The following is a 24,029-nucleotide window of genomic DNA, read 5'->3' as shown; positions in this document are numbered from 1 at the left end:
CGTAATCAAGTGGGCCGAGACGTCGAACCACCTTGTACGGTCCGAAGTACCGTCGCAGAAGCTTTTCACTTAGTCCACGTCGGCGTATCGGCGTCCACACCCAAACACGTTCACCGGGCTGGTATTCCACGAAGCGTCGTCGAAGGTTGTAACGGTGGCTGTCGGTCGTCTGTTGATTCTTGATACGGAGACGCGCAAGTTGTCGGGCTTCTTCGGCGCGTTGAAGGTACTCGCTCACATCGAGGTTTTCTTCGTCGGTGACGTTGGGTAACATGGCATCGAGCGTCGTTGCCGGGCTCCTTCCGTAGACCAATTTGTATGGAGATATCTGCGTTGTCTCCTGCACCGCCGTGTTGTATGCGAAGGTCACATACGGAAGAATGGCGTCCCACGTCTTGTGTTCGACATCGACGTACATTGACAGCATGTCGGCGATCGTCTTGTTAAGCCGCTCGGTGAGGCCGTTGGTCTGTGGGTGGTACGCTGTCGTCCGGCGGTGGTTTGTTTGGCTGTATGCCAAGATTGCTTGAGTTAAGTCGGCAGTGAATGCCGTTCCTCTGTCGGTGATAAGGACCTCCGGGGCGCCATGACGTAGGACGATATTTTCGACGAAGAATTTAGCTACCTCGGATGCACTGCCTTTTGGCAGGGCTTTTGTCTCGGCGTAGCGGGTGAGGTAGTCGGTAGCTACCACGATCCACTTGTTTCCGAAAGCCGACGTCGGGAACGGCCCCAGTAGGTCCATACCAATCTGCTGGAAAGGTCGGCAAGGTGGATCAATTGGCTGCAGAAGTCCCGCTGGCCTTGTCGGCGGTGTCTTGCGTCGCTGACAGTCCCGGCATGTTCTCACATAACGAGTGACGTCGGTGGTAAGACGTGGCTAGTAGTACCTTTCTTGTATCCTCGCGAGCGTGCGAGAAACACCGAGGTGCCCTGCCGTCGGATCGTCGTGCAGGGCCTGCAGGAGTTCTGGTCGCAGAACTGAAGGCACCACAAGGAGGTACTTAGCTCGAAGCGGTGAAAAGTTTTTCTTTTGTAGAAGACCGTTTCGTAGAAAGAACGACGCAAGTGCGCGCTTGAATACCTTCGGGACTTCGGCGGTCCTGCCTTCGAGGTATTCTATTAGGGCCTTAAGTTCCGGGTCGGCCCTCTGTCGTTCAGCGAAGTCGTCGGTAGTTATCGTTCCTAAGAAGTAGTCGTCATCCGGGTCGTCGGGTAGCGGTTGGTCGACAGGCGCACGAGAGAGACAGTCGGCGTCGGAGTGTTTTTTGCCGGACTTGTAAATGACAGTAATCTCATATTCTTGAAGTCTCAGGCTCCATCGTGCGAGGCGACCTGAGGGGTCCTTCAAGGTGGCTAGCCAACACAAGGCGTGGTGGTCGCTCACAACTTTGAAGGGCCTGCCGTAGAGGTAGGGGCGAAATTTCGACGTAGCCCAGATGATGGCGAGGCACTCCTTTTCTGTTGTACTCCGACGTAGCCCGTACTCCGGTGGTAGCCCTTGCTGTCGGCGGCTTGTTCGCTGCTCCTGGTTGGCGTCGGTGTCTTCTCCGCGACGTGGGCTGGGTTCACGGCTTGACGGGGGCGTCCGGTACATGAACGAAGCAGCACCTCCACCAGATGTCACGGGGTCGTGACGTGGCCGAAGACAGGAGACTTCGTGTAGGGATTTAACTGTTTATTTGGGCGAACCTGTGCCCGGTAAACGGAAAGTCCAATTACAGCAGCAGTCTCGCACAGATAGCAGTCTCGGACTGATAGCGGCGAACAGAGCGTCGGCCTTCGATCAACAACTGACAAGCGGCGAAGCGCGTCGGCATTTATACGCTTGCCGTCGAATGTTCTAGCGTTATCGCTGGCGGTGGCGTAGCTTCCAGAACTATCTGTACCGTTCGCACAGTGGGCGTGATCTTATCGAAATGATCTACTACAGTCCGGAACCTTCTAGAAAACTGCAGGCGCGGTTTGCGCTAAGAATCGTGTGGTGTTTTGGGACGATAACAAAAGCTTGGGAAAAGGAACGTGGCAATATCGACACATATGTGCGAGGTACAGAGATGCACTTCGTCAGTCATAGAAGTTAACTTAGATTAACTTAGCGTGGCATAAATTTACTAGTTACCGTATTTACTCGATTCTACCGCGCCCTCGATTGTAACGCGCACCCGATTTCCACCGCGAAAAAAAAAAAAAACGCAAGACATCGATTGCAGCGCGCACCCATTTTTCTCGCCGGCCCGCACGATCACACCACTCGAAAAAACGACTTCTTCGGGAGCGTATTCCATTTAAATATGAGGTACGGGCGAAGCTTGTGCCCATCTGACGTGTAACAGAGCTTTCCGTCACGGTAGTTTTACCATGGACCGATGTCAGCACGCGAACTTGCTTCGCCCCCTTCTTCTCGACGGTTGTGGTGCCAGGCATGTCGAAGTAAAGAGGCGTCTGATGGGCATTCCCGATTTGCCCAAGCAGGTAGCGGTTGTTGCGCCGCAACTATAGGACGAACCTCTGAAAACTGTGAAGCTTTTCATCGTACTCTTCCGCAAAACTTTTCGCATATGCATGTTCTCATTCGGAGGGAAAAGTCTTTCCTCTAAATAAAGTTAGTTAGCCAGCACCTGCTCGCTTTAAACTGGCTCTGCATTAGACCTTTTTCCAAGACTAATTGCATAGCCCGCACTTGGAGCAGTTCTGTCGTGACGGACCGCTGTGCCGCTCGCTGCTCAAGCACATACTCGCCGAGCAGCTCTTTAATTTGCGGAAACCGACCCTGCTGTGGTCCACTGAAGCCTTTGCGTGAAGCTTTGCTGTCGAGAATCTTCTGCTTTTGTTTCCGCCGGTCCCGCACGCACGTTTCGGGAACTCCGAACGACCGCGATGCGGCCCGATTTCCGTCCGTTTCTGCACACGCCATGACTTTTTTTTTAAAAGCGGCATCGTGGTGCACTCAAGTTTTTGGAGTCGGCCCTTCCACGCCGTCGATGCTAATGCACTACTAGAGGACGAACTCATCAGCACACGTACGAAGTGCCGCACATGGGAAACACATAGGCAGAATTGGCCGATGCGCCATGCCGACACACGTAGGGGGCGGCCATTTTGGATTTGCCGATGGCAATAGATTGACCGTAATTTTTTTGTTCGTACTCGATTCTAACGCGCATGCAATTTATAAACTCGCTTAACCGGAAAAAAGGTGCGCGTTAGATTTGAGTAATTACGGTAATTAGGCGTTGCCGTCCGCCACAGTGCATCAGTGGCTCGGGTGCTTGACTGCTGACCCGAAGGTTGGGGGTTCGATCCCGGTCGTGGCGGTTACATTTCAAAGGAGGCGAAATGATTGAGGCCCGTGTACTGTGCATGCACAGTACACGATGGACACTAGATAGACGAAACTGTTGAAGCCCTCCACTACAGCATCTCTCATAATCATATCATCGCTTTTGAACATAAAACCCCACATATTTATAATTATTGCTATAATTCAACACGAATGATGTTCTAATCGAGGTAAAGTAAGTTGGTTGTGCAGAGTAATAAGAGGGAGATGAAGATGTAGTTCTCTTAAATTAAATTGAAATGAGCAATTGCATCTGTACGTAGTTAAATGGTTTTTGTAGTGAACACGTTCACCTTACCATAAATTTTCTGTGTATCATTCTCATTGTGACTTCTTCAATCCACACTGCAGGCCATTGTACCTGTGTTGTTGGATGCCCTTCAAGATCCGGCTGAGAAGACATCCGGCTGTCTGGCGACACTGCTGAATACAAAGTTTGTGCACTTCATCGACGCACCCTCGTTGGCATTGATCATGCCCGTGGTGCAGCGTGCCTTCCAGGATCGCTCGACAGAGACCAAGAAGATGGCCGCGCAGATCATCGGCAACATGTACTCCCTCACTGACCACAAGGTGCGCCTGCATTTCCTTTTAAAATTACTTTTATCCCAATGTTGCATCGCTTCAAAAGTCAGAGCCTTTAGTACGCGATGAGCTGAAGCAAAGCACTCTAGGAGGTTAAAATAATCTCTCGGCTTCGACTAGGCCTCCTTTTGTAGCTTGTTCATTGTTTTGAGTTTGACACATTGGTGCCCAACTAAAGCGATCCGATTGTTTTGACACGGAGATGAATATGCATGGCTTGCTTGTTCAGTAAGCACTTATCTCGAACTCTGATATCTCCAAATTTGAGTCAAATGAAATTTTCCTGTTGTCACTGTGTCGATTTCATATACAGTGAAATCTCAGTAGAACGAACCCCACATTAACGAACTTTTCAGAATAATGATCGTTTAAAAAATCCCATGCCGACTGCTAATAGTTTTAATGAAAAATTATTTCACTACTATGTACTTCAGAATACCGAACTTTTCAGAATAACGAGCGGTAATTTAGTTCTGCATTATAATAACAATGCCTCATTACTACGAAGTTACGTTCTGAAATCCGCCGCGACCACTGGAGCGGTACACCTGAGCTTGGAAGCAGCTTTGCCGCAATAGTAGGCTATGATGAGGTGAAGCATAGTACAGATCTGAAGGGGTTGCTTTGACTTGGACGTTGACTGCACTTGTCTTTGGTAATAGCAAACGAATAGGGAATAATACTTGAAAAATATTCGAAATCTCAAATATTTGCACATCCCTACTATTTACTCAATTGTAACGGGGCCACAATGCTGATGCGAAGAGAAAGTGACTTTTCATTCTGTTCAGAAAGAAACACAAAATAAATATGAAAGAATTGTGTGCATCATTCTACTTTGTCAGCAACTTGAATTATGGCATTTGATTGTAATGGGAGGGTCGACTTCAGCTTGCAGAAATCTCAGAAAAAAACTTTTTTTGGATTCAAATAAATTCAGTACATTTACTGCATATTAAAAAAAAAAGGTTTTCTAAGCTGAGCTTCAAATATTTAGTTCTTGACAGAATTAACGGTCACGAAAAATCATCATGTAAAGTTTCTGTACTTTGGATGTAGCTGTGCTATCAGTTAGTGGTAACAGTTCTGTGTTACCATATTCTAGTGTGGGAAACTTGGCACGCAAGTTCAAGGAACGCTTCTGAGGGTTGATGTGTTTTTCGTAACTGAGTGTCAGCCTCTTGAGTCCTGTCATTAGCTTGGTAGTTTATAGTGAATCTTACATGCTGGCCACCTTGCTTGCTGCCAGTGTTCAGAACCGTCTTTACTGTCTGCAGGACCTGGCGCCATACCTGCCAGCCATCATACCGGGCTTGAAACAGGCCCTCCTGGATCCTGTGCCAGAGGCAAGTTTCGTCGTTAGATGAAGTCGTAATTCACAAACTTCGTGTGCATAGCCTAAATCACAGTGGACAAAGTTGGCATATTCTGATGGGCTATAGGAAACTCGTGCCCAGAGATGTGAAGCCAATGGACTTGTGCAAATAGTAGAGTTTAAGTTCGAAGATAATTAGAAGCTCATTTTGATTGAATATTTTCAAATTCAATTCGAATAGTACTGTATTTACTCGATTCTACCGCGCCCTCAATTGTAACGCGCACCCAATTTCCACCGCGAAAAAAAAAAACGTAAGACATTGATTGCAACGCGCACCCATTTTTCTCGCTGGCTCGCACGATCACACCACTCGAAAAACGACTCCTTTCGGGAGCGTCTTCCATTTAAATATGAGGTACAGGCGAAGCTTGTGCCCATCTGACGTGTAACAAAGCATTGCCGTCACTGTAGTTTTACCGTGGACCGATGTCAGCACGCGAACTTGCTTCACCCCCTTTTTCTCGACGGTTGTGGTGCCAGGCATGTCGAAGTAAAGAGGCGTCTGATCGGCATTCTCAATTTGCCTAAGCAGGTAGCCGTTGTTGCGCCGCAAGTTTAGGACGAACCTCTGAAAACTGTGAAGCTTTTCATCGTACTCCTCCACAAAACTTTTCGCATATGCGTGTTCCCCTTCGAAGGGAAAAGCCTATCCTCTTCATAAAGTTAGTTAGCCAGCACCTGCTCACTTTAAACTGGCTCCGCATTAGACCTTTTTCCAAGACTAATTGCATAGCCCGCACTTGGAGCAGTTCTGTCGTCACTGGCCGCTGTGCCGCTCGCTGCTCAAGCACATACTCGCCGAGCAGCTCTTTAATTTGCGGAAATCGACCTTGCTGTGGTCCACTGAAGCCTTTGCGTGAAGCTTTGCCGTCGACAATCTTCTGCTTTTGTTTCCGCCTGTCCCGCACGCACGTTTCGGGAACTCCGAACGACCACGATGCGGCCCAATTTCCGTCCGTTTCTGCACACGCGATGCCTTTTCTTTTAAAAGCGGCATCGTGGTGCACTCGAGTTTTTGGAGTAAGCCTTTCCACGCCGTCGATGCTAATGCACTACTAGATGACGAACTCCTCAGCACACGTACGAAGTGCCGCACATGGGAAACACATAGGCAGAAATGGCCGATGCGCCATGCCGACGCACATATGGGGCGGCCATTTCGGATTTGCCGATGGCGATAGATTGACCGTAATTTTTTTGTTCGTACTCGATTCTAACGCGCATGCGATTTATGAACTCGCTTAACCAGAAAAAAGGTGCGCGTTAGATTCGAGTAATCATGGTATATATCACATGTATTAAGGGGGGAGGCTACTATCGGATACCAACTTTTTTGTTTATTGAGATATCTTAATGAAATTTTCAGGATAGACTTATAGCAAAAGCATTAGAAGAACTACAAAATTTCATCAAGTTATGTTCACTGGTTTTCAAGTTACAGCAGAATATCAGGGTGGTGCACATGGTTCTCTTATTTCAGGCCTGGAGAACTTTCAAAAGGTGCTGGAACTGTGAAATTAACTATGATGATTCCCAGATTGATACTCCAGGGGGTAACAGAGCCCTTTTTTTGAATTTCCTTGCTGAAAAGTTTTAGCAGACCATCAAACTTTGTGTTCGTGATTAGGATATTATCAATCAAATTTTGATTAAATATAATAAATAACACACACAATATATTGAAAAAATGGGCTTGTCACCCCCTCAGAAATTTATTCATGTACATAATAAAAAAAGACTTATGGAAATCCAATGAGTGGTTCCAGAGATATGGCTGGAATAAGCAGCCTCACTAGCCAAAAAAGTCATTTTGAGAAAACGACGTTTGAAAGTTTTGAGCACATAGGCAGTTCTAAAATGAACCTGCAGTGTAACTTGAGGTGTCCTTTGGCACTCTCTTTCTTTGCCGCCTTTCCATCTTCTCTAGGGATCGCTTCTTAGCCTTTTTCAAGCGCAGAGAATCTTTCTCGGCTGCCCGTTGAATGGCCAGGTGGCCAGGTGTTAGCCCCACTGATGAAGCTAGCTCTTGGGTGGCCCTGTAGCAGCCAGCATTGTATCTTAGCACTGCATCATGCAGTGCTGTCTCCACAGCAATCAGTGTCGCATGCTGCTCTTTGGGCATGAGGGACCACAGCACAGAGTGAAAGGACTCTGATGCATTCTGCGTCTTTGCTCCCAGGCAGCGTTGCAGAAGAGAAGCCTGTGAGAGCCTCTCATGAATGGGTAGAAGTGCATCTGCAACATAGCGTGGCAGCTTGTACGAATGATTCGGAGGTGGAACACCGGTACCGTAATTACTCGAATCTAACGCGCACCTTTTTTCCGGTTAAGCGAGTTCATAAATCGCATGCGCGTTAGAATCGAGTACGAACAAAAAAATTACGGTCAATCTATTGCCATCGGCAAATCCAAAATGGCCGCCCCCTATGTGCGTCGGCATGGCGCGTCGGCCATTTCTGCCTATGTGTTTCCCATGAGCGGCACTTCGTACGTGTGCTGAGGAGTTCGTCATCTAGTAGTGCATTAGCATCGACGGTGTGGAAGGGCCGACTCCAAAAACTTGAGTGCACCACGATGCCGCTTTTAAAAGAAAAGTCATCGCGTGTGCAGAAACGGACGGAAATCGGGCCGCATCGCGGTTGTTCGGAGTTCCCGAAACGTGCGTGCGGGGCCGGCGGAAACAAAAGCAGAAGATTGTCGACAGCAAAGCTTCACGCAAAGGCTTCAGTGGACCACAGCAGGGTCGGTTTCCGCAAATTAAAGAGCTGCTCGGCGAGTATGTGCTTGAGCAGCGAGCGGCACAGCGGCCCGTGACGACAGAACTGCTCCAAGTGCGGGCTATGCATTTAGTCTTAGAAAAAGGTCTAATGCGGAGCCAGTTTAAATCGAGCAGGTGCTGGACAACTAACTTTATGAAGAGGAAAGGCTTTTTCCTCCAAAGGGGAACATGCATATGCGAAAAGTTTTGCGAAGGAGTACGATGGAAAGCTTCACAGTTTTCAGAGGTTCGTCCTAAACTTGCGGCGCAACAACGGCTACCTGCTTGGGCAAATCGGGAATGCCGATCAGACGCCTCTTTACTTCGACATGCCTGGCACCACAACCGTCGAGAAGAAGGGGGCGAAGCAAGTTCGCGTGCTGATATCGGTCCACGGTAAAACTACAGTGACGGCAATGCTCTGTTACACGTCAGATGGGCACAAGTTTCGCCCGTACCTCATATTTAAATGAAAGACGCTCCCGAAAGGAGTCGTTTTTTCGAGTGGTGTGATCGTGCGGGCCAGCGAGAAAAATGGGTGTGCGTTGCAATCGGTGTCTTACGTTTTTTTTTTTTCCGCGGTGGAAATCGGGTGCGCGTTACAATCGAGGGCGCGGTAGAATCGAGTAAATACGGTAATCTTGCTGGCATTGTGACGACACCATGAGTCTGCACCCTCTGGGCACAAGTCGTGGTGCGGCTCCTCATCCGTCGACGTCACATGGTGGTACGATGCCATCACTGCCCGCCACATTGCAGCCACATCATCGGAATTGTTCCGTAGGGCCCAGCCATAATAATCTGTCAACTTGTCGATGAGGGCCTTTGTCAGCCTGCCCTTCCCTCCCAAAGCCTTGTCACTTTTCTGCACAAGGTTGCGAAGTGCAGTCCCCATCCTCTTCTGAACGTGGTTCAGGCATTCCTCTTTTGAAATGGGGACCAGTCCATAAACATTTTCTTGTACAAGGGCAGAGAAGGTGGCACTATCTCCATCAGACACGAGCGTTGTGTAACGGAGGTTGTGCTTCGACAGTGAGCGTGAAAAGAGGATGATAGCTGCCTCAACCTCCATTCTTCCTGATTTAGAGTCGGTGTTTTTCTGGCACACATGATTCTCCAGCCAGCATGCATAGTCTGCGTCTCCAGGCTTTGGCTCTACTTGGCAACCAAGGCACTGATTAGACAGAACAACGGCGTCCAAGATAAGGTCCGTATGGTATTCGATAATAGCCCCGACTCCAATATGGGATGTGTGCCCACGCTTGTGCCATGTTCCATCATAACAAACTGTTATATCCCTGGTGAAATATTGATCCATTTCTTTGTAAGTGGCTTTTACAGCAGAATCAGATTCTGCATAAAAAATTTTCTATGCATTGTGTCTGTGGTTCTCTGAATTTCTTCAGGTGCTTCTGAAAGGTCTTGTGATGGAGGCCACGATGGGACACGTTCATCGCTGCCCAAAAGTCGTTGAGAGCTGTTTGTCCCTTGCCTATTTGTTTTGTTGCCATAATGGCTCTTACATTCACATCAAAGGCCTTTGTGTCATCCTGACGAGATGAACTCCATGAGCTTGAAACTACTCCACAATGCAAGCATAGTAGCTCAAGCTTTGCAGCAAGTCCAAGTTGGGTGCCTCCTCGTACCTTCATCCCAATCGCGGTGCACCGGTGGCACGGGGTCCGAGATAGCAGGTCGTCTAGGGCATCCATTTGCACAAGGAAAAATTTTTGGCCTTCACTTGTAGCGGTGGCAGCTTCATGATCGCGCTCCATTGCCTGAAATTTCCGCTCCGTCGCTGGCATAGCGCCAAGTTCTCTTTGCACAGCAGCGCGTTGTTTATCCACTGCCTCTTTCTCCTCGCACGTCAGGAAACTTGTTCGCAAATGCACAGTTGACGACGCGATCGCACTCGAGGCCGATGAAAGAGAAGATGCGGAAGCCACTGTCGATGAGCACGAGACACCAGGCGCACTTGTAACGACAAATTCTTGCACCGGCGGAGCAGGAGTCCCGTTGCTAGGCGCGTCGATGCGACCACTCTCTTGCGTAGATGAAGCAGAAGCTGCCCCACAGGTACCGTCGGCGCGATCACCGTCGGCGCACCTGCGAGCGGAGAGCCTCGCCGCGCGGACAAGCTTCATAGCTCGCTTCCTTGCACCGAACGATTGTAGCGTCTTCTTTATCGTTGGGCGCATCGTGAGCGAACACAACAACGGTCTCGTATAGACGGTTGAAAATCGTCTCGTAAAGACGGTTGAAAATCGTTTCGAAGACAGTTGAAACGTGGAGAGTATGCGAACGGCTGCAACGATACACGGAAGCGAGCGGAACACAAAGACGCCGGACGGAGGAGCAGCAGACGAGCGGCCGCATCGGCCGCATTATGCGCAAGAGCGCTACGTCATCGCGCGCAGCAGCCAATGGCAGTCGCGGGCTCCCCCGCATCCTTGGGGAGCGCGCTTCGCCCAATCCCAGCTGCGCGCCTCAGCCGCGGGAAACTTGAAAGCTCTCGCGAGCCCTCCAATCATGAGCGGCTTGCTCCTTTCCTGCGCTGCCGCCGGCGACGCAGGTGGCAGGGAAAGAAAGAGCAAGAATTCACAAACAAAACAATACCAAAATGGCGGCGCTCCGTCGAGCGGTCGAGAAACTGCAATCACGCCAAGTTGGGGTATTTTGAGCGCTCGCGCGCCGCTCGAGGGCCGCCGCGGCATGTTCTAAACTTTATTTAAAATGGTTTCGCGACGAATTAGACGTTGATATTTACAGAAAAGGTAGTTTATGACACATACTGCCCGAATATGTGGTTTGCCAAAAATTGACTTTTTCGCGATTTTTCGGTTTTCAAAGCCGGCGTCCCCCCTTAAAAGAAAAACGGCCTATTTGTCACTACATTACTAATCTGCACAGTATTTTTAAAACATTGAAACAACGCCTGTGCAAATTTCATTTTTTTCGTTACAAAGAAAGTGAAAACAGCTTTGAACAGAGCCAGGATTTGACTGTCCGTAGAGTGCAAGTGATAAACTGTAAAATATGTTGCATTTTAAAATTTAATATACTTAGATAGGCTTGTGAAAATATCAGAGTATTCAAATTCACTTCGATTTGAATTTAAATTATTTAAATGTTCGAGGTGTTTGAAATGAATGAATAGATATTTATTAGTCTGCGTGTAATACCTGCAAAGGTGGTTTTACTGCTGTAAAGGGGTGCTAAGCCATGAAAGCATCTATTTCATCATCATCATCATCAGCCTGACTACGTCCACTGCAGGACAAAGGCCTCTCCCATGTTCCGCCAGTTAACCCGGTCCTGTGCTTGCTGCTGCCAATTTATACCCACAGACTTCTTAATCTCATCTGCCCACCTAACCTTCTGTCTCCCCCTAACCCGCTTCCCTTCTCTGGGAATCCAGTTAGTTACCCTTATGGTGACTCCGCTCCTAACTGCAGCGGACGATCACCGCGGGTTCACGCTTAGCGAGCCACAGGGTCGCTACTCCGTTCACTCGCGTGTAGCGCACCGCTCCGCGCTCCACCCCGGGCACCTCGCAGTATGGTGACTCCGCTCCTAACTGCAGCGGACGATCACCGCGGGTTCACGCTTAGCGAGCCACAGGGCCGCTACTCCGTTCACTCGCGTGTAGCGCACCGCTCCGCGCGCGCTCAACTGATAAGGCGTTTAGCGCGGCGCGGCAAACAGACAGTGTTCTAATGTAAAAGTACACAACACTTTATTGCCTCTGGCGGCACCCCGAACAAACAGTACAACGTCCGCTCCCGGGACGCGGGTAGCAAAGGCACCCGCACGCGGACGTTCACAATAAGGGGAAAACCGCGAGCACGTCGCAGCTGGCAATGGCGAGCTTTGACACGCCGGTCGGGAAAAGGTCCCTCGCGGCTATGCTGCGCACTCTCACGATGGCCACTGGGCCTGGTCGCGAGTGTTAGGGCAAACCTCGTACGCGTAGGCCTAACGCAAGTGCGGCTCGTTGCGGTACGACCACTTCAAGCACTAGGCACCGCTCTGGGCTTAGCGTACGCTACCGAAGCTAGCACTCAAGTAAACACGCCTGCCGGGGTGCCCAAGGTCACCCCAGGCAGGCTACCGTCCGCGATTCCCAAAGGGGACGCGGACGAAGGAAAACACGTGCTTACCCGGCGCCGACCACGGAGAAAAAGACCGCTCCCTCGGCGCGCGCAGTGGCGCGCGCCGTGCCCGCGCGTGGCGCCATCTATCGCCACGTCGTGTTAACGGCGCAGGAAAGCAAAAGGGTGTGGCCGTGTGGCGGAATGCCCGCGAAATGGTCGCGGGCGCGCCTCAGATTCCCACATCCTCCTCTCCTTAATTCACCCTATATACCGGTCTGCAAAGGCAGCCGGTCGTCGCCCATACATACAAAGGCGTCATGCAATGGGCAACAGCTAACCTCAGCCTCGCTCTGCAACTGCTGCTGAAGGAAAAAAAAAATAAACAACACAAGAATACACTTGACAAATACAATGGCTCCGCGGAAGAGGGGTAACGGGAGTTCATGATGCTCACGCAAGAGCGCGTCCACGGCTCGGAGGGGCAGCGCCACGTAATGTCTGACTTGGGTGATTGCGTGGATGCGAGAGTTCAAGGGGCAGGTTCTGGTTGAGGCCTTCATGCGAGGAACGGGCTCACCTTCGTCTCGTCGATGTTGACGACAGCCCTGCGAGTCCGACGAACGCCGCCTCGGTGGAGGTTCGGATGGACCTCGCTGCGACAGCCGGCCCTTCTGCTGGAGTATTGGTCGCCAAATCCATTGGCTGCGAGGCGTCCTGCGGCGTTGGTCGAGTCGTGCGCAGCGTCTGCGATAGCTGGCCTCGTGCAGGTCTCCGAACACCTCCAGAGTCCAAAGTGGTGTAGGGGTCAGTGACTTCCTAAGTTGTCGCCACACGAACACACACACGCACTCACACACCTCCGATGGTCGGGTCTCTCCAAGCGCGCACCGCAAGGGAAGCGCAGAGTGTCATTTGTCCCTCTCCCCACGCTAAAGCACCAATTCACAATCCCCTCTTCCAGCGAGAGAAAAAAAGAAAACACGGAAAAAAACATCAAGTAAACAACAACACTCAAATGACAATCAGCAGCAGTAACTGGTCGGAACAGACTTCTTTGCAAGCACTGGCTGCAAAGAAGCTAGCTAACTGAGGCTAGAAAGTAAAAATGAGGGCCTTCGGTTGCGGAAATAAGCCCGCCGTCCGGCGCGAAATCACTAAGGTGACCGCTTCCTCAGATTATACCGGTGCGTGGTCCGAATGCGGTCCGCCGCGCCGGGTGTGCGCCGTTGCTTGCGCGAAGAGCCACTGGGCGCTGGCGCAGGCTCGTCAGACCTTGACGCAAAGGCTTTCAGGTCTGCGATATGGGCACGGCTGAGTTTCCCCGAAAGCGGGTCTTTCAGCAAGTACGCGAGTGGAGTCCAAGCTTTTTCCACTCGGTACGGACCAAGCCACTTTGGAGCGAGCGAAGTTGAGAAACCCTTGCTCGCGTCGCTAAGAGCGTGGTTGCGCTTCAGGACGAGGTCACCCACCTTAAATGAAAGGTGGCGACGTTTTCGGTCATACTGGGCTTTTTGCTCGGCCCTGGCCGATTCCAAACTTTGCCTCGCTCTACTGAGAGCTCGACAAAGCCTGTCCCGAAGTGTGGAAGCGTAAGCAGAACAGTCTGCCGGTTCTTCCTCGTCTCCGAGCTGGCATTGCATGACACTGGTCACCGGATTTGCCAACTCCCTTCCGAAATTAAGGAAGGCGGGAGAGAAACCAGTAGAGCGACTCTCGGAGGTTCGGATTGCAAACGCGAGTTCACTCAAATGGTCTGCCCAGTCCCTTTGACTTTCGGCAAAGGCCGCCAACATCGGTTTGAGCGTACGATTGGTTCGCTCCGTCAAATTGGACTGGGGATGGTAGGGCGAAGTGGTGCAGTGATCTATTCCTAGGGAACGGCACGTATCACCAAACACCCGAGCGGTGAAATACGACGCATTGTCCGTGATCAATCTTTTCGGAAAGCCGCTTGTGCGTTTCGAGGAGATGGCTGTTGAAACTCGCTACTTCATGACGTGTTCACAGCTCGATGATGACTTAGGATATAATTACGCTTTAGTTAGGAGCTGTTAGCCGATGCAGGATCAGATTACTAGGAGTGGATCTAGGAGCGGATCTAGGAGCACAGCGCATCGTCTGAGTTGTCTCTAGGCCAAACTCCGCTGATGGCGAGACTGCAGGCAAAAACGACGCGCTAGCACACTCATGGCAATGTGCTTCTTCTCAAGCAACGAAGCTGTAAGCGGATTCGCGATCAGATTACTACGAGCGGGCGTGCGGTCTACGAGTGCGGCACGTCATTGGAGTTGTCTTTAGGTCTAACTCTGCTTACGTCGCCACGCACTTTGTGGGCAAGAACGCCGCGCTAGAGCGCTCGTTGCAACGTGCTTTTTCGCAAGCAACGAAGAACATCACTCAATAGATCCTCGGAACTGCGGACGGGCATTTTATGTATCGGCAGCAGACCCCACTGTCAAGTACGTCAACCCCCCCTGCCCACTGCCAAGGATTGCTCGGAACAGCGGCTAGCAGTTTCGCGTGTCGGCATTCGAAAATGCGATAACAAGCGCAGTGCGCGCCAGTTTTTTGTCATTGTAGGTATACATTTCACACATTGTCACCGAACACCGCCGACAAGTGCATCACGCGTCGTCTGCACTGTCCATGCGGCCGCGCACTTCACGGTCATATGGAGGGCTGTCAATAAGCTTTTATGGTTCAATTTAGACATGCTTGGAGCCTTGCTTGGTATCGCCGCAAGCGTCATTCATATGACGGTGCCTTTCACGGCTAGAGTGGCAAAAGAATATGTATGAAGCAGGGACAAGAGTTTTTGTATGTGCAACTCGCGTCATTAAATAAACCGCTAAAAAATTTCTATGCCACCAGTTTTCTGCCCATAACGGTTAGTCGTTTGGAGAAGGCACAGGCTGTCATGGTGTGAGCCATTTTTCGTATGCAATAAATGTCTCTCTATAAAAAATGTTCATTGATTATTTGTAATTAAGAAGTACCTAATTACGATAATGACAGCTTGAACAAAAAAAAAATCTCTAATCATTTTAGTATATGGCCCTATTCAATTTTAATCGATTCTGTCATGTCAACTATCACAGCACTCCTTCATATAGAGAACTTGATTTGAAATGTATACTTGTTCTTTGTAGATAAAAAAAAAAATGTGAAAAAATATGTATATACAGTTAAACCTCGTTATAACGAAATTGGAGGGCCGCCGCTATTTGCTCGTTATAACCAATATTTCGTTATAGCCGTAGTGGGCATTTACCGCAAATATCATGCACCGTACTTACCCCAAAAAAATAGCGGGCGAAATAGCATCCCGCCGTACGGTGGTATGCAACAAAATAACCGCATTCCCAAATGAAAAGGAAAAAAGTCATGCACCTGTTTTAATGCACTTCAAAATACACAGCTTGCATTTCAGACAGGCCCACTTGGTAGCCTCTGCTTCGTCGACAGATTGCGATTCGCCGCAGACCGCTCTCCCGACAATGTCGTGGCGTTCCTTGAAGCGTTGGGGCCAACCCGAACTTGCTACGAAGTTGTCATAGCCCATGATGCAGGCAAAGTCCCTCGCTTTTCCTTGCAGCAAGGCGCCGCTCACCGGCAGATTCACGGCCCGCGTGTCCAAGAACCATTTAAAAACGGCCCTTTCGACCGCTTCAAAGGCAGGTGCCCTCATCCTCTTAGCGCTTCCTTTCACGCCACGTGCAACGGCGTCGATGATGGACTCCTGCTTGCTCAAGATGGTTGACAGTGTGCTCGTCGATACGCCAAAGTCTCTTGCCACGTTGCCTTTCTTGGTCCCCGATTCGGCGGCTCTTATCATAGCCGCCTTCTGATCTAGCGTTATGCGCTTTCGCTTCCCGCCTGGCACATTCATGTTGCTGGAATCACGAGCGCAGCACGATAAAAGAAAAGGCGGAAGCGGTCGAAAAAGAGAATAAACACGCACGCAAAAGCAACGCTGCTCACGTCGACGAGCGACAACACTTGCAGAGAAAGTGACTGTGAAGAGGAAGGGGCGCTCTTTTGCGCTGCCCTCTAGGAACCGGTTAATCAAGGGGAAGGGGGTATGTAAGATTAGGAAGCGCGCCTCAGTGCCATGAGAAAAGGGAGAGGGAGAATATAAAGAAGACACAAAAGAAAAGAAAAGGGCGAGACGTTCGCGGAGCGCTCCGCTGTCGGTGGTAGCCAAGCGGCGTACGTGCAGCGAACTCTCCTCCGGAAACAGTGCGTGCCGTCTGCTGTGCGCGCGTTGCTGGAGGGCGCGTGGCGGGAGTTTTGAACTGCTAAATACAGTTCTCGGGTTACGCGCCGTCTCAAATTCGCGTTGTGCACTGTCGTGACATCGGCTCAAAATTTTACTTCCTAACAAAACTTGTTCGTTATATCCCATAACAGGCAAATTTTGCCTCGTTAAAACGAGGTTTTGAATACATTGGTTTGTATGGGGACTTTCAAGGGGAATTAGGATTTGCTCGTTATATCCATTATTTCGTTATAGCCCGTCTCGTTATAACGAGGTTTAACTGTATAGGCAACAAAGACACACTGGGCAGAGGCCAGATGCCTTAGAAGTCAAGGCGACACAAGACAAACCTAAGATCACAATTTTTAGGTGTTTTAGAAACGTGAAGATAAGGTGAAGCTTCAAATGCAGTTTCCTCAATACTGTTTTTTTTTTTTTGCATTATGCTCAGCTCGTGGTGCAGATATCTCTGCAACCACTGCACAGATTTTGATTCCGTTTGTTTTGTGCTGCTCCTTGAACTGTGACAGGAGGCTGCGATCTTAGTTTTTTATTTTACTCCATAAAGAATTTTTCGTAGGGTTTCTTGTTCGTAGTGCAAGTGTGCTCATTGCAGTGTCGCTGGAGAAAATGTTAATTACAAAATTTAGTGTTGCAAAAAAGTTATTATGAAAATGCAGCACCTTTAGCATACATTTGGCATACATTTTCCATAAATTTTTATGGAAGCTCTCAGAGGCTATTTCCAGTGTTTGTGCCAATTTTCATCAACAGTCAACAAGAAACAAGAAAGCTCGTTTCGAAAGGCACGTCCCCCTTTAACAGATTTCACAAGTCATCACTTCAATTCTACCAAAAGTCAAATCATGTTACTATTCAAAGTTGTTCCCACCTCCTTTGATCTAAAAAAATGGCATTTACATTGGCCTTGTGTCAATTAAAAAAAAAAAATATATATATATATATATATATTGATACATGTATGGAACTGTCGCCGCGACACAGCTGAATTGGCACCCAAATGAAGAAGACGACAACGTTGTTGTTGTGGGTTGGACTCTCGAGCTTCTCCCGTTGGCCTGCATGACTGTGCGCTCTCTAAGCCGTTAGCAAGACCAGCTCTCGGTGAATAAATCTTCTCCGTAACATTTTTTGGTGGAGGTGCTAGGTCTTCACACAACCCGGCTCTGGAACTCCGCAGTGGACGCCAGCTTTGTTTAACCGCGATGCCTGAAACTGGAACTTAGGCCTCGCCATCCGCGCCGGCTCCAACACCTGTGTTTCCCCCCCATCTTCTCGACCCTGGCACGTTTTCCGGGACAGACAGCACGGACGTCGAAGAATGGCTCGCATTATTCGAGCGCGTCAGCAAGCACTACAGGTGGGACGAAACGCTTATGCTGGCAAATATTCTATTCTACCTACGGGGTACGGCACGTGCCTGGTATGAGACGCATGAAGAACTAACCAGCTGGGACACACGCAAGCAAAAGCTTCGCGATTTGTTCGGTCGGTCAGTTGCTCATCAGCGTCTCTCATAATCATAGGGTGGTTTTGGGACGTTAAACCCCACTAATCAATCAATCAGTTGCTCATCAGATGGCAGCCAGGCAGGAACTCGCGCCGCGTGTTCAATCATCGACGAAGTCGTACGTCACGTACATTCAAGACATACTGGCACTGTGTCGGAAGACTGACCAAAAACATGTCCGAGGCGGACAAGATCAGCAACGTGTTGAAAGGCATTGCTGATGATGCTTTCAACATACTAATGTGCAAGAACGGCACCACTGTCGACTCCATCATATCTGAATGCCGACGATTTGAACAAGCTAAAAGCGGGCGAATAACCCACCACATCACGAGACTACCAAACACTGCTGCGACTTCGTCTTGCGAGGATTCTGCAGCGCCCCGTTCACTTGCGCCTCCTGCCAATATCGCAAGGATTGTCCGCCAGGAGCTGGAAGCCATGGCACCCGCTTTCTATCAGCCCCCTGCGCAAGACAACTCGGCAACAGTCTTGCTTATTCAAGCCGTCGTACGTCAGGAGTTTGCTAACCTGGGCATCCAGGTTTCCCAGCCCGCCAGACTTAAGCCGCAGCCCATGAGCACTCCCTTCCACAACGCTGACCACCACTCTGCTCCACTTGTCGCTGCGGCAGCTGTGACTCCTCGGTTTCCGCCACGCTACGGAAATCCATCTGAGTGGCGCACGCACGATGATCGACCTATCTGCTTTTTTTGCTCTCGAGTTGGGCACATCTCCCGCCATTGCAGCAACAGGTGGTATTTCCGGCCAAGCTTTCCTAATGTCGACTGCCATCAGGACCGTGAACACTGTTCGCAACCCGGTTTTCCGGATGACCATATTCAGGACCCTTCAGCTCGCCATTCATCTCCACGCTCCGAACCGTCCTACGCTGACGTAGTCGCCCAAAAGAAACTGGTCTAGCCGCTCGCCGTCACCTCAGGGTCGGCCGTCACGCTCCCCTCAACGCCGCCGCTCTCCGTCACCGGCTTATTCTGGCCATTCCCTGGGAAACTGACGAGTGCAGCTCCTGGAGGTGGCACTGCGTTGACGACTTGAAACCAAAACCCTCAACCGGCTACAAATTCTAGACGCAATTTACTTCGAGTGTTCGTTGATGGCCACGCCGTTACTGCTCTAATTGACACTGGTGCCCAAGTATCTGTTACGAGTTCTACACTTCAATCTCGGCTGAAAAAGGTTCTCACACCGGCTATGTTCTCTACTGTTCGAGTTGCCAACGGAAGTCGAACATCGGCGCTTGGTATGTGCACTGCCCGCATTACTGTTGCTGGCCACCACACTTCCGTTCTCTTCGCAGTCCTCGATGCTTGTCCACACGACGTCATCCTTGGAATTGACTTCTTAACCGCCCACTCCGCTCTCATAGATTGTTCTACCGGTATCTTACGGCTCGAATTGCCTTTGTGCACCGATTTCACTCCTCCAAGTCGCACTCGGCTACGATCCGTGGAGTCTCTACGGCTACCACCCCAGACTGCTATGCACATTCCTCTGTCGCCTTTCCCGTCCGTTCCTGATGGAGACTATCTGGTGGCTCCCCTCATTGATTTGACCCTTACGCACCACATTGCACTACCACATACTATAGTGGTTGTTGCTAACAACACGGTGCTACTTCCAGTTCTGAACTTCTCTATGTCGACCCAAGTTCTTCCCCAAGGCATCACGTTAGCCAATCTTTCCATCCTTGATGATTGTTCGATTTGTTTTTTTTACCCCTGACACTAAGAACATGGCGAAACCTGTCATCACGTCGCAATATAAGGCGTTCCTCGGCAAAATGATATCCAGGGACCTCTTACCTTTCAATGTTGCAGCGCTCCGGGGTGTTCTATTTTCTTACCTGGATATCTTTGACGTCAACGACCGTCCCCTGGGCCGCACAAGTGCCGTAACCCACCGCATCGACACCGGCGACGCCAGTCCACTCCACAAACACCCTTATCGCGTGTCACATGCTGAACGCCAAGTTATACAGACGGAGGTCGAGAAAATGCTGAGTAAAGACGTCATTGAGCCTTCATCGAGTCCTTGGGCATCCCCTGTGGTCTTAGTTAAAAAGAAGGACAACACCTGGTGCTTTTGCGTCGACTATTGCCACCTGAATTGGATCACCAAGAAGGAAGTTATCCTTTACCCCGAATCGATGATGCGCTCGACTGCCTCCACGGCGCCAACTATTTCTCGTACCTCAACCTTCGATGCGGATACTGGCCAATTTCGGTCGACGACCGCGAGAAGACAGCATTCATCACACCCGACGGCCTTTACCGATTCAAGGTCATGCCTTTTGGGTTGTGCAATGCCCCGGCTACTTTTGAGCATATGATAGACTCTCTCCTTCGCAGTTTCAAATGGTCGACCTGCCTTTGCTATCTGGATGATGTAATCGTTTTCTTGCCCTCCTTCGAAAGCCATCTGTCTCGTCTCTCGGCAATTTTTGACGTTTTTCGTTGCGCTGGTCTCCAACTGAATTCGTCGAAATGCTCATTTGGACGCCGGCAGATTAAACTACTTGGCCACCTTGTTGATGCCACTAGTGTTCAACCCGACCCTGACAAAGTCCGTGCAGTCAGAGAATTCCCGGTTCCGCGTTCCACACAAGAAGTTCGCAGTTTTATTGGGCTCTGCTCATACTTCCGCTGCTTTGTCTTCAACTTCGCGGATATTGCTAGGCCCCTGACGGATCTCCTCAAAAAGAATGTGGCCTTTTCTTGGGGAAGGGACCAAGAACATTCCTTCGCGTCGCTAATTACCGCCCTCACATCACCACCTGTGTTGACTCATTTTGATCCAGCGGCTTGAACAGAGCTTCGCACCGATGCAAGCGGCCATGGCATTGGTGCTGTACTCGCTCAGATACAGAATGGCACCAACCGTGTGATAGCCTACGCTAGCCGCCTTTTGTCACAAGCAGAACAAAATTATTCCATCACTGAGCGGGAATGCTTAGCCCTCGTTTGGGCTATTGCGAAATTTCGTCTGTACTTATACGGCGGTCCGTTCGCTGTCATCACGGACCATCATGCGTTTTGCGAGCTGTCGACACTTAAGGACCCTACAGGAAGACTCGGCCGATGGGCACTTCTATTACAGGAGTACACGTTCTCAGTTGTTTACAAATCAGGGAAGCTGCACAGCGATGCTGACTGCTTATCCAGGAACTCCATTGATCCACCTAGCTCCACTGATTTGGAATCCGATGCCTGCGTTTTAGCCATCACTGACTTTCTGAACGTGGCCGACGAACAGCGCCGAGATCCATCGCTGCTCACCATCACTGACCACCTTCAATCGCGTTATGCTGACCCTTCTCTTAGCAGATACCTACTTCAAGACAACATTTTGTACCGCCGCAACTTACACCCCGACGGCGCAAAACTTTTACTCGTCGTACCGCATCAACTGCGAAAGGATGTTCACCTGCGACAATTCCACGATGCTCCAACTTCTGGACATCTAGGAGCCTCCAGAACTTACGACCGCATTCGACGACGAGTATTCTGTAAGGGTCTCTACCGCTCTGTTTGTCGTTACGTCGCATCATGCGACCTCTGCCAGCGCCGAAAGAAGCCTACGACTTCCCCTTATTGATTTCTGGGGTTTAACGTCCCAAAACCACCATATGATTATTAGAGACGCCGTAGTGGAAAGCTCCGGAAATTTTAACCACCTGGGGTTCTTTAACGTGCACCCAAATCTGAGTACACGAGCCTACAACATTTCCGCCTCCATCGGAAATGTAGCCGCCACAGCCGGGATTTGATCCCGCGACCTGCGGGTCAGCAGCCGAGTACTTTAGCCACTAGACCACCGTGGCGGGGCCTACGACTCCTCCTGCCGGTCTTCTTCAACCTATTGAAGTTCCAGCCGAGCCATTTTATCGAGTGGGGTTGGACTTGCTAGGTCCCTTTCCTACTTCTACAACTGGAAATAAATGGATTGTAGTGGCCACAGACTATGCCACTCGGTGTGCAATCACTCGAGCGCTACCAACCAGCTGCGCAACTTCCTGCTGTACGACATTATCTTCCAGCATGGCGCTCCGTCTCACCTGCTCACAGACCGTGGTCGCTACTTTCTATCTCATGTGGTTTATGATCTACTCCGATCTTGTGCTACCCGTCACAACTTCACCACATCTTACCACCCTCAGACTAACGGCCTTACGGAGCGCCTAAACCGCACATTGACCGACATGCTTGCCATGTACGTATCTACCGACCACACTGATAGGGACATAGCTCTTCCGTTTGTAACATTCGCCTATAACTCGTCGCGTCATGAAACAGCGGGCTGCTCCCCTTTTTATCTACTCTTCGAACGTCATCCCTTACTGCCCTTCGACACATTACTTTCATCAGACCACCCATCCTCCACTTCGTACGCTCAAGATGCGATCACCTGTGCCCTCACGGCACGCACAGTAGCGCGCGCTCGGTTATCGTCGTCGCAGACAGCACAGAAGTCCCTTTATGACGGTCGACATAGAGATGCCATTTTTTTCTGCGGGATCTCTTGTTCTCCTGTGGCTCCCATCTCGACGTGTTGGCCTCTGCGAGAAACTACTATCGCGATACGCTGGGCCCTGCCGAGTCATTCGTCAGGTCACACCTGGGACCTACGAGATTGCCGCTACCACAAACTCATCAGCTGCTGCACCCAGAAAGGAAGTAGTCCACGTTTCTCGTCTCAAGCCCTACAACGCCGACTCGCTCATTTAACAGGCACCGAGACGGTGCCTTACGGGCCGGGGTGATGATACATGTATGGAACTGTCGCCCCGACACAGCTGAATTGGCACCCAAATGAAGAAGACGACAACGTTGTTGTTATGGGTTGGACTCTCGAGCTTCTCCAGTTAGCCTGCATGACTGTGCGCTCTCTAAGCCGTTAGCAAGACCAGCTCTCGGTGAATAAATCTTCCCCGTAACAATATAAATATATATATATATATATATATATATATATATATATATATATATATATATATATATACACACACACACAGTCCAACCTCAATATATCGAACACGGATATATCGAATAATTGCCTATATCGAACGGTTCCAATATAGCGGGAAATCGCATGCATTATTGATTTTTTATTTCGAACAAAGTTTGACATATAATGGATATATCGAACTCAGCCACCCCAAACCGCCAGCGCTCCATTGACAGGCAACGAGCTTTTCCGCAACTCTCAAAAGTAGCGGTAGAGCGGCAGGCGTTTACGAATGCTGCACACATCGATGGCGCCGAGAGCGCCACTTTAACGTAGCAGCAAACGCGCGCTGCAGCCTTGTGGTAGAGGTTCTTAAATGAGGAAAGAGAAGAGAAAAGCGTGGAGCTGTTATTGTCTTTCAATACGAAGGCACCAACACGGCTTCGTGCGGGGGGAGGGGGGTGGGATGTAAAAATTGAGGAGGAAAGTATAGGAGGGAAAGGATGCAGACGACTGTCTCGGACGCGGCCCGCGCTGCCGCCGGGAAAGGGAAAGCAGTCAGGCGAGCCGACATGGGCGCGCCATGTGCGCGCTTTACACCCGGACTCGCGCCGTAGCCTTGCAGCTTGCAGTCGTTGCAGTCTCTATGGTGTCAACGGCACACTGCGCACTTGTTGCAAGCTCCTCCCCCGTAGCATCGGCAGGCATCGGTCGTTGTGCTCGCAGTGTTCGTGCGTTCGAAGTTAGGCCTGTCACGTACTGTTCGGAGTTAGGCCTGTCGCGCACTCCGAACGGCGGAGCTCACGGCGGAGCTCACGGATGTGGAGATTGTTGCCGAAGCTACTGCTGAGCAGCCAAATGAAGACTCTGCCGAGGTGGATCCCGCAAGCGCTGATGGTGCCCCGCTCCCGACATCAGCCGAGGTCGCAGCTGCCTTGGCCTTTGTGCGCCGCCACTGCGGCGCGATTGAAGGCACCGGCCTATCACTTATATTATCACTGATAGGCACCGGCCTATCACTGATTGAAGGCACCGGCCTATCACTGGACTATATTGAGGACGCAGTCGTCAAACACGCCATGGCCAACAAAAAGCAGGCTACTCTTTTTCAATA

The 24,029-nt window shown here is 50.3% G+C and overlaps 1 protein-coding gene and 1 pseudogene across 1 annotated transcript in view; one reads left to right on the top strand and one right to left on the bottom strand.

The window, feature by feature from the left end:
• The window catches only part of LOC142804118 (stalled ribosome sensor GCN1-like), a 344,986-nt gene that overhangs the window by 232,462 nt on the left and 88,495 nt on the right, over nt 1–24,029 (top strand). The window contains exons 35-36 of the mRNA XM_075890700.1: nt 3,695–3,916; nt 5,206–5,274. Of these exons, the coding sequence (XP_075746815.1) occupies nt 3,695–3,916; nt 5,206–5,274 (291 nt within the window). The remainder of the gene's footprint in view (nt 1–3,694; nt 3,917–5,205; nt 5,275–24,029) is intronic.
• On the bottom strand, nt 8,624–10,521 carry LOC142802668 (uncharacterized; annotated as a pseudogene).

The sequence above is a fragment of the Rhipicephalus microplus genome, chromosome 3, assembly GCF_043290135.1.
Source record: "Rhipicephalus microplus isolate Deutch F79 chromosome 3, USDA_Rmic, whole genome shotgun sequence".
In the NCBI taxonomy this organism is placed as follows: domain Eukaryota; kingdom Metazoa; phylum Arthropoda; class Arachnida; order Ixodida; family Ixodidae; genus Rhipicephalus; species Rhipicephalus microplus.
Note: the sequence above shows the minus strand (reverse complement) of the source record. Positions and strands in the feature narration are given on the sequence as shown.